The 18,749-nt window shown below is 46.0% G+C and overlaps 1 protein-coding gene across 8 annotated transcripts in view; it reads left to right on the top strand.

The window, feature by feature from the left end:
* LOC310949367 (suppressor of tumorigenicity 7 protein homolog) overlaps nt 1–18,749 on the top strand; it is a 64,317-nt gene that overhangs the window by 26,371 nt on the left and 19,197 nt on the right. For 7 of the 8 annotated variants that reach the window (XM_083916808.1, XM_083916805.1, XM_083916806.1 and 4 more), the window contains 2 exons: nt 13,127–13,209; nt 17,180–17,339. In XM_083916808.1, the coding sequence (XP_083772934.1) occupies nt 13,132–13,209; nt 17,180–17,339 (238 nt within the window). In that variant the 5' untranslated portion in view covers nt 13,127–13,131. Of the gene's footprint in view, nt 1–3,525; nt 3,625–13,126; nt 13,210–17,179; nt 17,340–18,749 lie in introns of those variants that run through there. The other variant, XM_083916807.1, reaches the window with a different exon arrangement.

Genomic DNA, 18,749 nt, shown 5'->3' with positions numbered 1-18,749 from the left:
TCACACCTACGGGTTATTTAGAGTCATCAATGAACCGAACACCTGCACGTCTTTGGACTGTGGGAGGAAACCGGAGAACCCGGAGAAAACCCACGCAGACACGGGGACAACATGCAAACTCCACACAGAAAGGCTCAGGCCGGGATGCAAACCTGGAACCTTCTCGCTGTGAGGCGACAGTGCTAACAACTACACAACCGTGTAGCCTGCTGATTATATGATTATCCTAAAACATAATACATTTGATTTAACAGATATCTAAAATGAATATACACAAAATAAGTGTTTGAATCAGTGTTACATACTGTATACGTTTTTATAACTTGAGTTAACCACCTGGACAGTGTATATCTGTCGCCTCATAAGGTGATTAATCTTCTGAAAGACTTTCTTAATCAGTTTCTCTGCTGCCTCCGTCATTCATAGCTGTTCAGTGCTGTAGGGGTAAGTCAACCACAGGGTGTTCAGACAAGATCTCAACAATTCAACAGAAAACTTGGGAACTTTTTACGTCATCTAAAGTCATATTTACTGGCGTTCAAAGTTTCCATATATGGATCGAAGGTTGGTTGTGAAACTATGCAGCAAACGGGACCAGCTCCCAGGCCGGTTGCCGCTGCCATCCTTAACTTCAGCGGTCCACAGCCGTGCCAACAGCAACAGAGCTCAGACTCTTGAGTTTTAATGATCATAAGCTTGGCCACAACCAGGGGAGGTGAGGTCATTCTGTTTCTCTTGAAGCTCTGCACACTCACCCCACTTACTATGGATACTGTTAAATTCCCTTTGAGCGTTCTTGAGTAGTTTTTTTTCTATTTAGAGCTCAACATATTAAACATATTAAAGACTGGACAACCCGTTCTGGGATTTCAGTGGGATAGGTTCCCACCAGGGCTACCAATAACAAAGTCACTCACGTTCTGTGGCAGCTTCTAAAGACTGTGGGCGACTGTGTCTCAGAGGCAGAGTGGGTCGTCCTCCATTCGAGAGATTGGTGGTTCAATCCCCACCTCCCCCGGTCCACATGTCTAAGTGTCCTTGGGCAAGACACTGAACCCCAAATTGCTCCCTGTGCTGTGCATGGGTGTGTAAATGTGGTGTGGATGGTTACATTAGATTGTCTGTAGATGTCCACTACCATCAGTGTGAATGTCTGTGTGAATGGGTGAATGTGACAAACACTGTGAGAGCGCCTTGAGTAGTCAGAAGACTAGAAAGGCGCTTTATAAGTACAAGTCCATTTAAAGAGGTTAGTTTAGATGCTGCGATAGCATCAGTTTCATCCGAACTGGAGACTTTTCCTTCATTGAAAGTAGAGAACGACACTGAAGGCTTTTCTCCATTCTCCTGATTGACTTTGCCAAGAGTTTGATTGACAGATAGTTCATCCAATCACCTGCCAGGTATGTTTTGAAAGCGCCTTCCCTTTAACCAATCCGTTTCCGATGACGGCCTCCTCAGATGGTTCTGTGGAACAAACCATCTGACGAGTCAGGTTAGCATAGTGGTATTATCATTCAAAGCAGTACTTGAATAAGAGTCTTGCCTGGTAGCTGTAAAATCCCTGCTTGTCTGACTGATGATATCTCCCCATAACAGTAAGACGCCTGACGGTAGCATTGATAAAAGATTAGACAACTTGATGCAACCAACAAGGCAAACCAACAGAGCGCAGTGGACTGTTGTCAATAAGTCAGTGAGTTGGTCCGTCTGCTGTGGACGGACGGGGTGAAGAATGAAAACATCACTGTTCTTGGCGTACTCCCTCAGCCATAATCATTATGTGTGCTTGGCTGCTGATGAGCCAGAGCCAGTTTTGGGGTAGCTTGCAGAATGAGCTTGAATATGATTAACGCTCGGGGCTGCACGGTATGGATTTAATATTCTTTGGCTGATACAGTCTCTCTCTCTCTCTCTCTCTCTCTCTCTCTCTCTCTCTCTCTCTCTCTGCTTGGAGAGTATTTAAGGGACTGGCGACTGTGATGGAGTTGCAACAAAAGGATAGCTCGGGATTTGGAAGCCGCTTCCTCCCCGATGAGACAAAGGAGACGTCTAATTTCTGTGTTGCATAACTGTACTGAAATTATAGGTCTTCTAGAAAAAGGAGGAATAAATTTTGGAGAGCATAATTCGACAAGTCTTTACTGTTCTTTTCAATCCGTCGTCAAGTTGATGTTTGCACTCTTAAAGCACAGCCGCTCAGCTTCTAATGCGGCAGCTGTACGACTGCCTCTTTGATGTCTGGTGTAGTTAAAGTGTCTACAGCTGGATGGAAACACTCCCCACCAGTCCGTACTTGGATCATCTCACATTTGACAACACTGCAACGACCAGTGTCACGCTTATTTCTAATTTCCAAGCTTTGAGGGAGGCCAAAAACATTTGATTCTCACTCCTGTGACTGCGAATTAGTCCCTAAAAGTGAGGTTCAAGTTTGAATTTGCATCCTCTTCATTATCAGAGCTGCCTTTTTAGAAAAAGGAGTACATTACAGGGTTGTAGGTGGAGACGATTGCATGATAATTCTTCTTCTTCTTGGTGGATCTTCAAGGAAGCACGGTGATAATTGAATCAGCTCAGAGGAAATCACCGCGTTTGTCATCATCGTATTCAAACGCTAACATAAAACTGCGGCTAACCTTGTCAGCCGTTTAATTTCGTCGGCGTCTCCTCCATCCTTCTTCTCGTGTATCTCAGCAAAGCTAAAGAAAGAAAGAAAGAAAGAAAGAAAGAGGAGGATGGAAGTACATAAAAAAAGCAAGGGAGTGCCCGGTGAACAGAAGGTCAATGAATCTAATCAAGGGATCAAGAGGGAAATCCTGTGTCCGGTGTAAGCAAATGATAACATTTCACCCTCCCCAAATAACTAATGCAGAGGGGCTCTAGAGCAAGGCACTTAACCCCCCACTTACCCTATTAAAAGCTGGTCAGAGGCCATGTGGAAAGACTGGAGTGATATGGGGCTGATGCTGGGAGTAAATACGTGTAAATGCGTGAACGTCACGAAAGGCTCCCCGGAGAAGTAAAACATATTTCCATTGTAATAATCACAGGACTGAAGCACTGAACCTTGACTATCTGCAAATCTGCACCGCGGAGGCTCCTTCATCCGTTCTGCTGTAGGGTCACTTAGGAGGTTGTCATGGTTACCTCTGCAGGAGGAGGCTAAGGAGCACCTGCCCCGCCCCCCTTCATTAAAATCCATGTTATTGATTGGCTGGAACGCTAGCTACAGACCCCCCCCCCCCCCCCACACACACACACACACACACACACACACACACCTCCCTCTCCTTTATTTATTCTGCCGGGCTACAAGAAGGAAAGCAGGGCTGGCCTACAATTGCGTTGGCCTGCTGTCTTCACGGAGAGCAGCCAATCAAGAAATACAAACCACAACAACCCCCCCCCCCCCCACACACACACACACACACACACACACACACACACACACACACACACGCTAATAAATGGCTCTTTGAAAGACGGCTGGCTGTGGCTTAGGTGCTGTATGGATGTGGAGGACCATAATCTTGATTTCTGCTGGACAACATCTCACTTCCACTGTGTCTTTTTTATTTAAACGGCCTTGTTAGTGCGTTGGCGGCTCTAGTGGAATGGAGGGTAAGTAATTTGATGTTGCTTCTTTTGGTTTGGTGACACGCTGTGTGTATACGGTAGCTGTGTTTCTGATCCTTTCCCTTGCAAATGGCCTTTGTATTGTGTACAGCAGGTGGCCCTGTACATTTTGTATTGATATTCATGAAGTGGACGGTTTGCTCAGCGCGTGGGCGAAGGCCGTGTGTGTGTGTCTTTGCGTGTGCGTGTGTGTGTGTGTGCGTGTGTGTGTGAGAGAGACAGTTATCTGTGTTTACCTAGTGGCTTATTGAGCAGAGCTAGCTTCAGTCTGGGTAAGGGAAAGGGGACATCATTCAGTTCTTTGCATGTTTTTTTCCTGTTTGTTTCCTTTATTTACTTTTATTCTCCGTGGTTGTGGAAAATAATTAGAAATGAAAGGTTGTTTGACAGATTGTGTCAGCCCCCTTTGCAGACTCCCACTCGTTATTTTAGTCGTTGTTGTTTGAAAAGAAATAAAGCCGGGGAACGACCCGATCCATCAGCCAGCAAGTAAAGCAAAGGAAAGTAATACGTGCATCTCTCTCCTGTTCTCTCTATTCCAGCTGCTTTATTGACATTAAAGGAAAATGATAATAAAGCCAAAGCTTTTCAGGGCTCCACAAAGCAATTTGTTTGTTGGCTTTAATGCAGAATCCACTGCAGACATTGAAAAATATCTGAACAAAACAGTGAAAGCACGATGAAGAGAACAAATCTCAGAGTAATGCTTTTTTCTAGGCGCTGATTTAAACCGGCACAAATCGATGGTATAAACAAAAAGACTTGCCTCTCAATTTGTAGCAAAGACAAAGTTATTGAGCACTTTTCTGGCAGCAGCAAAGGTCAAGCTCAAGATTTTGCAACATTTTTACAAATTATCTCCTATTGTGAGTCAAATACAAAGTTCTGACAATTTAAAACAACCTCTTTTCTCGTGACAGACAGTTTTAATATGTCTCTTTGTTAGTGTTTAACTGCCAAGTTTTCATTTAGGTAATGCGCTCTCGGATCTTGATTGCTTGCAAGATACCGTATTTTTATAATTAAAGTATATATATATATATATATATATATATATATATATAAAGTGGCTCCGGAGTATAAGTCTCACCAGCCGAAAATGCATAATAAAGAAGGAAAAAAACATATATAAGGGCGCACTTATATACACTGTCCTTCCGCACCGCGCCAAAACAGGTTTTTCGGGTCAAGCCTAGTGCGTTTGACCAGTGTGAGTGCAACCGCTCCGCGCATAACTGCGTCCATGGCCCATCTGAGAGAGGTGGGCTTTTGTAGAGCGCGTTTGCACATGTACGAGCACGAGCGTGCGCACGTGTACGAGCACGAGGCCTACGGCGGTTCTGAGGTCATTTCCTGTGCGCCTGTTGGGACGTAGAAAAAAGAAGGAGGGACCATGCGTGGACATTTAAAACAATGGCGGTGAAAGGTTCACGTTGGTGTGATGCGGAGGTGGAGTGTTTACTGCAGATTTGGTCGATGAAAAGATTCCAAAACAGTCGACAAGACGCACAAAAACTCTGAGGTCTACGGAAAGATCTGGAAACAAAGCCACGCATCGCCATGACGTCATCAATGCGTGTGACGTGTTACGGCGTGATGACGTATAGGCAGCAAGAAGCATTCTCCGAGGCCCAGGTAGTGTGAGTACAAACGGGCCTGGAGGGGGGGGACAAGGACCCTAAAGCCCGGGCCACGGTGTGGAAGGACAGTGTGAGTGCGCCCTAAGATAGAAAACAGTGATGCTAGTGATCTCATAGGGAATCAGATGTTAAAAAACATGTAGTCTGACGATGGGCGACAACTTGCTTTTGCGTACATAATGCAGTAAAGGAAAGTAGGAGGCTGGATGAAAGAAGGGTCGGGGAGACACGGTTGACATCGGTTGCCTGTCCTTCAGAGGGAACTGGAGGTGAGACTTTGATATCTGTCAACAGAAGTACACTAGCTGAGGTTTAAGATTGGATCTGTAAGCCGCTCGCATTACCACATTATCTGGGCTGATTATCGGTGCGATCAAGGCCCCGGACCAAGTTCCTCCTCCCATGGTCTGAGGGGGTAAATCTGGGTTAAATATGTCCTGAAACTCCTGTAGTGTGAGCCAGGCTGAAGTGACACATCATCCTTAGTGATGCTCACTTTGTGTTGTGGATTAAGTTCTATATTTAAGCTTTATGTTGTTTAGCATTACCTAATACAACTGTGGTTTCCACTGATTCCCTGGTCTGGTTTTGCAGATCTCTTCTGTGTTCCTGCACATAAGGAGAAAAGTGCCAGTTCAGCTCTACATCTGTTGTTTGGAAGTACTTCTACTGACACCCAAAATAGATTTGCAGAATTTTAAATGAGAGATTTTAAATTGGTCCCTTATCTCTCTCTGTCCTTGGACGGCGCACGTTCTCTCTCTGCATTTCCTTCTCAAGTTAAAGATAAGTTTGAGGAGGCTGAATTGTGCAGTGCTGTAATTACAGCTACATTGACGGCTGTTAGTGTTGGTGGTGAGTCAACGAGCCTCGCAATAATTATATCTAAGCATGTGGGTAGCACAGGACAGTGAATGTTGTCCGTACAGCAGGTCAACCTGCCTGGTTTACAGTGTTTACACACAAACTTGTAGGTACATACATCTCACTAACCCACAAACGCACAACTTTAAACATGCAGAAACACATGTGGCACGCGCACAGACTAAGGGCGCTCTCACACTGTCGATCCGTACCGTGCCCAAGCACGTTTCACGGCTAAAGTCTAGTTCGTTTGACCAGTGTGAGTGCAACCATACCGCGTCTAGGAGCAGTACGCTTCCCGGCCACGGCCCGTTTGGGAGAGGTGGGCTTTTGTAAAGCGAGCATGAGCGTGCGCACGTGTACGAGCACGAGGCCTACGGCGGTTCTGCCGTCATTTCCTGTGCGCCTGTTGGGACATAGAAAAAAAAAGGAGGGACCATGCGCGGACATTTAAAACAATTGCGGCGAAAGGTTCACGTTGGTGTGATGCGGAGGTGGAGTGTTTACTGCAGATTTGGTCGATGAAAAGATTCAAAAACAGTCGACAAGACGCACAAAAACTCAGAGGTCTACGGAAAGATCTGGAAACAAAGCGACGCATCGCGATGACGTCATCAATGCGTGTGACGTGTTACGGCGTGATGACGTATAGGCAGCAAGAAGCATTCTCCGAGGCCCAGGTAGTGTGAGTACAAACGGGCCTGGAGGGGGGGACAAGGACCGTAAAGCACGGGGTACGGGACGGACGGACAGTGTGTGTGCCCCATAACTTGCTGTACCAGCTTCTGCTGCTGTGACAGATGCTGGCTTCAGTCCGCCTAGCTCAAAGGTCAAAGGAGGAAGTTAGACCCAGACAAGCTCTGCTAGCAGCCCCATCAGTCAGGGCCAACCACACCAGCCAGGCTATGAGGAGCTCCCTAATCGGCCCTGCCAACAAACATTTCAGGGATGAGCAGCCGAGTCAAAGTGACTTACAACTCTGGGTAAAATGCAGGCAGCCTGCAGGAGCTTCTTTCTTTTCCCATACCAGTCCAATGCTCTTTTGTCCATCTTAAAATGGAGTTTCAGTACTTTTCCACCTGCACCCTATTTCCCAATGTATTTCTGTGCTACGGCAACAACTCTTTTTGAAATTGGTTCAGTATTTAGGGCGAGCGATGCCGCCGAGAACCGAACTACATTGTAATCGAACTGTCAACGAGGACTGTCACTGTATGTCCGCTGAAAATACTTCAAATACTCACAATGAATGAACGTGCAGCACCCTTTAAGTAACGCCGCACTGAAGGACACATATTTGACCCCTGCGTCAGTGTTTTCAAAGCAGGAATCCAAAAGGAATTCAGTAACTTGCTTGAACAGATGCAGTGCAGCTGTCGATGAGCGTGATGAGATGATTAATTTCCAGTTCCTCCCACCGGTGCTGCACGATCGAGGTCTGGACTCTGACTCGGCTACCGTAGTGCATTAACATTGATGTTCTTAAGCCATTCTTGTGTCGCTTTGGCTTTGTGTTCTGTCTTTGTTCCAGCCTTCATTCATTCATTCATCTTCAACCGCTTGTCCCTGTCGGGGTCGCTGGAGCCGATCCCAGAGTTGTGAGATATATTTATATATTACAAATTCAGTCATACAAACAACACTATATATAAGTAATCTATGTCAGTGTGACTTACCAAAGACTTACCAAAGGCTGTTGTCGGGCAGAATGTGTGTCAGCCTTTTCAGACATATGGTGGTCGTAACATTAAAGCGCACAGGTTTTTCATGAATCCATAATGAAATAGACCTTTCATTTGTTCTCTTTTGTGTGTATATATATATATATATATATATATACATATTACAAAGTGGACATCTACAGACCATCTAATCTAGTCATTCACATTCACTTACACACCCATGCACAGCACGGGGAGCAATTCAGGGTTCAGTGTCTTGCCCAAGGATACTTCGACATGTGGACCGGGGGAGGTGGGGATCGAACTGCCAATCTCTCGAGTGAGTCCACAGTATATATATATATATATATATATATATAGCACTGCCACCTCACAGCGAGAAGGTTCCAGGTTGGCATCCCGGCCTGGGCCCTTCTGTGTGGAGTTTGCGTGTTCTCCCCGTGTCTGCGTGGGTTTTCTCCGGGTTCTCCGGTTTCCTCCCACAGTCCAAAGACGTGCAGGTGTTCGGTTCATTGATGACTCTAAATCACCCGTAGGTGTGAATGGTTGTCTGTCTCTGTTCGTCTCTATGTGTCCTGTGATAGACTGGCGTCCTGTCCAGGGTGGACCCCGCCTCACGCCCGATGTCAGCTGGGATCGGCTCCAGCCCCCCCACGAACCCGACAGGGACAAGCGGTTGAAGATGAATGAATGAATGAATGAATGTATAATTTAATTTGTGCTTCTTCAAAGAAATTGTAACAAAGAGCTAAAACACCTCAGTAATTTCTTTTTAATTAAGATTCCTTTGTTTCCCTGGCACTAAGGAGGGAATAAATTACAACGTAAAATAAATACGTACGCATATTCAGTGTATAGGAGTACAAAGCTAACAAAATGTGTCACTGTCCTGATTCTCTTTGGACTCTATAGGAGATAAACGTTACTTTAAGTGATCTATATTAGTGCTTCTTACCACAGGCTGTTGTCAGGCAGAATACGTGTCAGCCTTTTCAGACATATGGTGGTCGTAACATTAAAGCACACCGGTTTTTCATGAATCCATAATGAAATAGACCTTTCATTTGTTCTCTTTTGTAGTTAAAGGACATCTTTGTGCGTGCGCCTGCATATATGAGGGTGATTTGTCTGTGTGAAGGTGTGCGTGTTCACGTGTGTCTCAGCGTGCGTCTTTGAACATTCAGGTCAGGCCGGCAGTCTGCCGAACGTCCCCTCTTCAGTAAAGGTCACATCTCCTGTTGTCTCCTGTGACATTTAGTCCTCAGTGCGTCTGTGAGAATTTGTCCCTTCAATTCATGGCATTATCCTCCCAACATGCTCTCTGGCTGCGTCCTGGACAATAAACTCACAGGAGTGGTACCTGAGGAGTCAACATGTGTCATAAGCGTTCGCCAGTCTCAATGAAAATTTGTGAATGAGAAGTAGTTTCCTGTTGTTGCACCGACTAAGCTGGTTGATTAATTGGTTAGTCGTATCAAGTGACGGCAAATTAACGTATTTTCCGCACTATAAGTTGCACCTAAAAACCTTCAAATGTCTCAAAAGCCGACAGTGCGCCTTATAATCCGGTGCTTCTTATATATGGACCAATATTGAGCCACAACAGGTCTCTCAACTACGGTGAGCAGCCGCCGACTCTGTTTTCCCCCGTAGAAGAAGTAACGCGCGGTGCATGTTGAGATATACGACTGCGTGAAGCGTGCCGTTTCATTTCCATGTGTGTGTTTGTGTAAAGAGCCCAAAACGGCTCCTGTTAAGAGACACGCTTACGACGCAGAGTTTACACTCAAGGCCATTAGTCACGCAGTAGAACACGGGAATAGAGCTGCAGCCAGAGAGTTTAACATGAACCAATCAATGGTGCGGAAGTGGAGGAAGCAACAAGACGACCTGCGCCAAATAAAGAAGACTAAACAGAGTTTAGAGGGAACAGAGCGAGACGGCTGCAGCTGGAGGACAAACTCCAACAGTGGGTTGTTGAACAGAGAGCAGCGAGTAGAAGTGTCCGTACAATCACTGTACCACTGAAGGCAACAGCGCTAGCACGCCAACTTAACATCAATGAATTTAGAGGCGGTCCTTAACGTAACCCCAGCCTCGACTGTAGCGTCTGTTCTATGCGCCTTATATATGAATAATCTCTGATCCACGTTCATGAGACCTGAGCATTTCATCCAGCCTAAGACTGATTCATAATTCTGATTATAAATGTTATTGTGTGACAGTGAGGCTCGATCATATTTCCGTTTAATTTAGTTTGAGGCTCAGATGGGGGAAAATGCGCCCGTCACATGTTCCTAGAGCCCCAGGTGATATCTTCAAATGTCCAAATCCCCAAGGTATTCAATTTAAAATGAAACAACAACAGAGAAATCAGGAAAACTTTGATTAATGGACTAATCAAGGCATCAATAATATCAACTCTTTCACTGTTTTGACTTTTGGATTACGGCCCCCATGCTGTATCGCTTCATATAAATAGAGCGTATGTAATTTATGGCTACATTCATTGGCTTGATGAGTCCTTCACCAGCCGGACAGCAGAGTCCTCTCATCAGTGCGGGCTGACGGCAGCTGTTTAACCACAGGCAAATGTGAAAGACCCTTTTCTGCTCGGACGAGAGCCTCCACTTCATAGTAATGAATGGCCGTCCAGCTGCACTTAGCTTATGCGTGTGTGTGTTTCTGTGTGGGTACGAGGCCGGGGTTCACTTGAGTGGGGTCTTTGTCGCACCCTCCCTATCCTCAGTTGTGATTCCCAGGGAATTAACACGACAACCCGACACCCTCAACCCAGATGCAACGGTCTATCCGCCTCGCCTCATTTGCCACGGCGAGGAGAGTCCCTGTACTTTCAGTGTCATGTAGGAGGGGGAAGGTCACCTGTAGCCGACAGCAGAAATAATGGTGCATTTTGGCCGACCACAAAAATCTGTTGAATGTCGGGTATAATAACTATGCTACAAATGGTAACAAAACAGGTTAAATGGGTTATTCAGGTTATCCAAACAGGGTTATTTGGAAGTGACAGCATGAATTAATCTCTTGGCCACACTGAACTTCACTCCACACTCTCGCTTCTAATCTCTCTAAACAGATCATTACTTAAACGCTGTAACCCTTTGTCACTTGAGCCTGCTTTTTTTCCTTCCAACTCAGATTTTTGTAGCTAATCAGGGACGCACGTCCATCTTAACGTGACCAGTGGTTTGGTGGTCAGCACTGTCGCCTCACAACAAGAGGGTTCCTTCTCCGGGTTCTCCGGTTTCCTCCCACAGTCCAAAGACGTGCACGTGTTCGGTTAATTGATGACTCTAAATCACCCGTAGGTGTGAATGGTTGTCTGTCTCTGTTCGTCTCTCTGTGCCCGGCGATAGACTGGCGTCCTGTCCAGGGTGGACGCCGCCTCACGACTGCGACCCAGACAGGGACAAGCGGTTGAAGATGAATGAATGAATGAATGAGGGTATATTATGGTACGGTTGTCATGATCCAATGCAGGCAGCTGCACACAGTAAAGCTCCATCCGGACACTTTTACCCATACACCTGAGGTTAGCACAACAAGTGGATTGGCGTGCAAGCCACTTAGACTATGGCGGGCGCAATTGAACCGCATTTGGCTCCCCGGCATCAACGGAGAGAGTTGCGTATAAGACGAGGACGGTGGATCAGCGCTGCTCCACCGACCTCGTCACCTAGAAACGCATCCAGCATGCTAACGCACATCCAAACAGCATCACCCAGACGTACCAATCACTGAGATGATGCATGTTCGGGTGCTTTGAGTGTTTAACTATAGTCACAGTGAAAAAGATTGAAACACTTTGTATTATTCTACGTATTTTGGTCATTTCAGTTTCATAACGTAAGAGGTGCTTTGTAGTTTTACAGCCTATCGTGACCTGTAGACGTTTGGGGAAGTGTTTAAATGTTCGTACAGTTTAATACAGAAGTGTTTGATATGTTCCTTATTTATAGTTCAGTTTTCTGTGGGCAAAATGTTACACATGCAAGAGGAGTTTGTCTGTTTTTGTCACTCGCATCACCGTCTGTTCCTGTACCAAACCGGCACCGAACTGTGACTGTTGTGTGCCTTTACAGCGTAAAAGCGGGTGCTCTAGATCATCTACCAAAGACAGAATTTTCCTTTTTTTTCCTGTCAAAGGATGTGAAATTGAAAGCAGATGGCAGAGGAGGGCCCTGTGACACTATTTTGTTGGTTCATCCTGCAGGCGTAATAACATCACAAGCATCACGGCTAAAAAACACTTAGTCACAATCATCCCTTCCAACACTCAGGGCAGGAAATTAACTTGCAACAACCAAATGCAGTCCACAGAAAGGGCAGGGGAGTATCCAGATAATCTGCTACACAAGATCCAAAGAGATAACCTCGTAACACTGCTTGTAGAATAGAAATACGTTTGGCCAAAATGTGTCATAATTGTGTCGAAGGCCAGGCTTTAAAGAGGAGTATGGATCAGCTCTGTACTGTAGGACTTGATTGATGTGGATCATTGACTCCGGGTTTGTAATTTTCCAGTTCACAGGATCTGATATAACTGGCAGTGGGAAATAAATCCTATAGAAACCGGACTTAAATGTCAGAGGATTGAAGGACGATAAGGGCTGGTATGGCATTTGGAATGTAGGCCTAGTAGGAAGTAGTGAATCTGTCGCTTCTCGCTCGCCGTAACGCACAGAGTTCAAGGCTTTTTTCGCTCAGAAGGCTCAGAAAATTAACCAGCGGCTACACATGACGTCAAACGGTGATAAATCCACTACTATTTCTACTCCATCAGCCCCTTTGCAGCCTTCTAGACACCCACTCGACGATGTTTTTCCGAGCTAAAAGGCGTAAATGCTTGGTAAAATCTTGTAAAATGCTTGTGAATACTGTTTTTCGGCTGCAAGTCAAGCTCAATTTCCTCCCCGTTTCTTTTTTTTTTCTACCCACGGTGTATCTGCTCTCTGTAGTGAGGCTTACCCTGCTCCCCTGGTGTCGAGTAATTTCACGTCTGAGCAGCGGGGCTCTCTGGGAAATGCCAAACCCTGCATGCGGATGCCGCATTTAAGCACGGAACGTTTCATGTCGTGAAATTACAAACGTCCTTGAGTCCTCTCTATCTTTTTGATGTTTTTCCTGCAGTCTCTACTTGTCTCGTCTTCTTAGATGTAGACAGCACTTGGTTCCGCAGATGTCGTGTCTGAAATATCCTCCTTTGGTGCAGATGAGAGATGTTCTTGTATCTGATACTGAGCTCTAACCCCTTGTCTTTTCTCCTTTGTGTCTCTACAGTAAGCATGTTTCTCAACACCCTGACGCCCAAGTTTTACGTGGCTCTGACGGGCACTTCCTCCCTCATATCAGGACTCATATTGGTAAGAACCATTCTCTTCTTGTATTCATTTGATAATACTGAAGCTGATACCCGTGTCAGTTTTGAACTGTTTTGAATCCGGGGTCGGGTCGCGAGGGCAGCAGCTTTAGCAGGGGACCCCAAACTTCCCTTTCACGGGCCACATTAACCAGCTCTAACTGGGGGATCCTGATGCGTTCCCAGGCCAGTGTGGAGATCTAATCTCTCCACCTGGTCCTGGATCTTCCCAGAGGCCTCCTCCCAGCTAGGGAGGCGCCCAGGGGGCATCCTTACTAGATGCCGAACCACCTCAACTGACTCCTTTCAACGCAAACGAGCAGCAAGATTTAAAATCTTTATTATAATCTCTTAAATCCCATAGTTTACGGGTTTGACAATGACTTTCTGTCCCGTTCTGTTTCCGTTGTAGCAGCCAATAGCTTTGGGCGTTGCTGGTTGCCAGGTTTGTCTGTTGTTGCCACAGAAACAAGGAATCATTTTGAGTTGAGAGCGAGCTGATGGATCCCACACCACTCAAAGAAAGACTTCCAGTTCAAGACCTGGTCCTGGGTCTTCCCCGAGGCCTCCTCCCAGCTGGACGTGCCTGGAACACCTCCCTAGGGAGGCGCCCAGGGTTCATCCTTACTAGATGATCCTGAACCACCTCAACTGGCTCCTTTCAACGCAAAGGAGCAGCGGCTCTACTCCGAGTTCCTCACGGATGGCTGAGCTTCTCCCCCTCTCTCTAAGGGAGACTCCAGCCAACCCATTTCGGCCGCTTGTACCCGCAACCCGAAATACAGCGTGACATTTGACTATGAACTTCAGTGTTTAAGCCTCCTGCTGTTATGCTCATTGCACATTGTTCCGGTGCACCATCTAAATGTTAAAAATCACACTTTAAGGTTGATGACTGTGCACTCTTGCTTGACATTCTCATTCGTAGCGCTAGAAAGAGGAAATTAGTTTTCAGAGGTGGCTCCCCAGGTGACTTTATGAGCCCAGGATGTAGTTTGTTAGGACTGTAATCGCAGGTTCAGAGGCCACGAGGAGCCGCACAGAGAGGAAATCTAGACTCCCCCATAAGCTGTAAATCTATCCTTGTGGCGCATCACACCGTGCAATACATTTGCAATGCTTTTAGTGCTTTTCAAACTACGGAGAACATCTTTTTGGGTTGTGTTTTGTTGCGTGGGATGTGGATAAAGATAATTATAGAGCTCTGCTCTGTGCATTAAACACTCAGTTAATTTAATTGCAGCACCTAACCGCTAACTAGAGGTTCCAAGTTGTTAACCTGGATATGCTTTTCCCACAGCTGCTCTAGAGGAGGCAAAAAGTGGACAGGGCTAAAAGTTTTCAGGCACCAGCCCCGGTTAGAGCCGGTTTCAATTCACATAATGCTTATATTGTCATGACCCAAAGAACCAGGTCGTGGGTACAAGCGGCCGAAATGTGTTTCCTCAGGAGGGGGGCTGGAGTCTCCCTTAGAGAGAGGGGGAGAAGTTCAGCATCCGTGAGGAACTCGGGAGTAGAGCCGCTGCTCCTTTGCGTTGAAAGGAGCCAGTTGAGGTGGTTCAGGATCATCTGATAAGGATGAACCCTGGGCGCCTCCCTAGGGAGGTGTTCCAGGCACGTCCAGCTGGGAGGAGGCCTCGGGGAAGACCCAGGACCAGGTGGAGAGATTAGATCTCCACACTGGCCTGGGAACGCCTCTGGATCCCCCAGTTAGAGCTGGTTAATGTGGCCCAGGAAAGGGGCTAGAGCTGCTGCACCCGAGACCCGACCCCGGGTAAGAGGCTGAAGATGAGATGAGATAATGCTTATGTTATATACTCCATACAATATTTTGTACATATTTCCTCCTTGAAAACTTTTCAAGCTCACAAATCACCTTTTGCTTAAACCCCTGGGTGCAAATATGTTTGTGTGTGTGTCAGTATTCAAAATGAATATAATAGATAAAGACGTGACAGATATCATCAAAACAGGAAAGCAGTATAATGAAACTGCTGGCAAGGCTTTTCCTACTTATGCAGGTACTTTATCTCTCTTTAACTTCTTCGCAGGGACGGCCCACTGTGCAACAGTGGTCGGTCTGTATATTTAAATAGCTCCCCTCTTAATTAACTCACTCTCTCTTCCCTGCAGGCGATTGGCCAATGTGCGTAGGCTGCTTAGAAAAGGTGTTAAGCTTTGCACATGCTCTGTGAGATGATTAAGAAACGGGGAAGCCAATTTGTTTCACATGAGCGATACTGGTCATTTCTCTGTAATTAGAATAGATGTTTGGGTCCCAGTTAGTTACGTTTCCACTGTAGAGTGCTGGATAAGCCCCATCAAACATCACTTCCTCCTCCCTGCAGCAGAGTGACAGTATGACAGCTTTGCCAGATGACACTTAGTGAAATACTGTCGCTCTCATCAGCATTCTGGGTGCTCTTCACACGTTCAGTCAATAAATATTTAACCCTGAATGGTTCTTATTTTAGTATATTTTCAAACCAAAGCAGCTGGGTGCGCCCTGCAAAACTTACTGGAGAGTATTTAGAGATATCCCTGTTTGTGAGGCTCCACTGCTGGCCTGGAATCGAACCAGCAACCTTCACATATTGTGGAAATGGTTGTGTGTACAGATTCGATACAAGAGAGTTATGTTTAAACCCAGTATGGAGGCAAATGGACCGCATTTACAGTATACAGTGCCTTTAACCTGAGAGCACAGCAAAGTCTTTTACAGTTCTTCTCAGTCATCCACACACACACACACACACACACACACACACACACACACACACACACACACACACACACACACACACACACACACACGGTCCCGAGTTTCTGTTGCACTCATGCAGCACACAACAGGAGATTCTCCGTGTCACATGCTTTCTGGAGGGATGATCACACAGATTACAGATTACACCGCACGGACGGAGCCGGTTTCTTAATTCGGTCACAAACAACCAAGTCACTCGCCGTTCCTTGAATCTTTCTGATAATTTTGCCCGTACAAAAGAAAGTTCCTGAAACTTACCGTGTCTCCAGTGAGAGATCTTCTTTGCCGTCTTTGTGTAAATCACTCTTCTTCATCGGAGGTTTGTTTTCTTCTTGCAGCGTGATGGAAACGTCATAAACGCGCCCATCCGCTCAGAGAACAAGCGACTGTATTCACACATGGGCTCTCTCTGAGATTAAACAGTCTTGGACTAGGGCGCTACGAGGGTAAACTCCGGTATGATGCCCGGGCCCAACTGATTCAGACATTTGCGCTCTCACGTACAGCACGGTTGGTTGATGTCTAGACACTTTCAAGTTTGCCGTGCATGTTTGAAAGGGGCTGCACATACTGGTGACAGTGGAGCTACCATGCAAAAGCGCTGGTCTGCTCATGTAGGGCAGCCCGGGGTTCAGCATCTCGCTCAGGGACACTTTAACATGCAGATTAATGCAGGACCCACTCACTCTGCCATCTGAGTGGCCCTCAGACATGTGCCACCATGCCGCAAACAGTCCAACCGAACAGCAGGTTTCACTGATTAGTGCCTCTCCATCCCTCTCTGGCTGGAAGAAGTAACTGGTGAAGTCCCGGGGAAGTGCACTCTCGGGCCCTTTGTGGCACAAAGCTGACATCCACTGATGCAGACAATGTTAATTACTGGAGTGGTTATAGTCCACATTGTGATTAAAATCCTAACGCTGGTATTAAAAGCAGATGGGAAATAGCCTCGAGCTAAGCACAACTGAAGTTATTTAGCTGACGAGGCGTTTTTCTCAGCTATTTGCAAGCCAGTTATGTCTTTTATATGTACGTCCTGTTTCATGTGGAAAACCAGATTTTACTACCTCTGTGTTCAGTGGACTTTAGGATTTTAGTAAAGAATAAGAGTAAATGTTTTCAGATATATTTAAACAACAGTGTGGTCTTTGTTAAATGAAAGTCTCTCTCTCTCTCTTCCTCTCTCTCTCTCTCTCTCTCTCTCTCTCAGATATTTGAGTGGTGGTATTTCAGGAAATATGGGACCTCCTTCATAGAGCAGGTGTCCGTGAGCCACCTGCGCCCCCTGCTGGGCGGAGTGGACAGCAGCACCCCCAGCAACTCCAACACCAGTAATGGAGAGGCCGATTCCAATCGACAAAGTGTGTCCGGTAAGAGCCGATGGGAAAATCCACGACAGACGTTAGAGAAACCTCAAAGCGATGTGTCCGGCAGCAGTGCAAAAAGCAAGACAGACCCTGATATTAGCAGCAGGATCATGTTTTTGTTGTTTGACATCATGGTGAACGGTGAAAACATCGTAACAGACACACATTTTCCTCACTTTCAATTCAATTCAATTTTATTTATAGTGCCAAAAGTGATCTCAGGACACTTTACAGACTAGGTAAAGACCAAACTGTATGACTTATTTAGGATTTACAGAGACCAGGGGCGTCAAACTCAAATTCACAGTGTGCCAAATTTAAAGACTGGGACAAGGTTGGGGGCCAAACTCAATATTTACTAATAAAAATTAAAAAAAGACTGCAAAAGTGCATGTTTTCCCTTCTCTCCAGATGTGTAATGTTGAACCTTTTCAGTCCAGGTCCATGTTCTTGTCGTGGCGTTTCTTATTTTATATTGTTTGTTACAGCCACGGTGGCTCTGCAGACAAGACAAACAGGTCTTTACCTTAGGATCTTGAGGGCCAAATATAATTTCACCGCGGGCCAGAGTTGGCCCACGGGCCTGAGTTTGACACCCCTGACATAGACCCAGGTCATAAGGAAGTTTGCCTCTATGAGATGTTTTTACCTCAGACCCTTTCCAAAAAAACGTTTTCCAAGTCAAACCCCAGAAACCAAAACCACATGAACAGAAAAAAGACTGCCTGAAATGTTATGGTTGTCCTCATCATCACCATCGACTTACTCAACTGCTGCTCCGGCGGGCTCAGAGTCCCCGCTCTCTTTGGCCTCTCCACCCCCGAGCTTATGTCTCGTTGCAGTAATACCGAGCCCCTCACTTTGGTTCTGCTGCGTTGACTCCAAAAAGGAGGAACTAAACGGCCAAAACGTTGTTAAATGTCAAAGCAATTTTCACTTGTGCTGCAACAATCCCCGCCGGCCCGCTGAAGGCAATGAAAGTATTGATTTACGTGTAGTTTCAGGAGAGGCTTTCACACTATTTCTTTTAAATAGAATTGCTATCAAAATCATCTTGCTGCTGCAGATAGAGGCAGCTATTAACACTAAAACTCCTGTCGTCCTATGACACTCTTTGGAGTTGATGCGCTGATATTTAATTAAGAGACTCTGCCTGTCTGGGCTCATCGAAGGTTTATTTGAGATTCTCCGTCCTGATGAGTTTTCTTTGTCTGAAATTTGCATCTGCCTCCTGCCAAATGGAAGTCGTTGGCAGCGGCGTGTGAAATGGTACGCTTAGCAAATGATTTGATAGAGCTACGCATCTGAAAGTCGTTCGCAACTGCTGCGTAAAAGCAACACTATTGGCTATGGAGCATTATTCATTTTGACTGACCGTGACTCCGCCCTGTGTAGCTCACTGGAGGTAGCATG

Source organism: Echiichthys vipera (genome assembly GCF_963691815.1).
Source record: "Echiichthys vipera genome assembly, chromosome: 7".
NCBI lineage: Eukaryota > Metazoa > Chordata > Actinopteri > Perciformes > Trachinidae > Echiichthys > Echiichthys vipera.
This window is presented reverse-complemented; position numbering and strand designations above follow the sequence as displayed.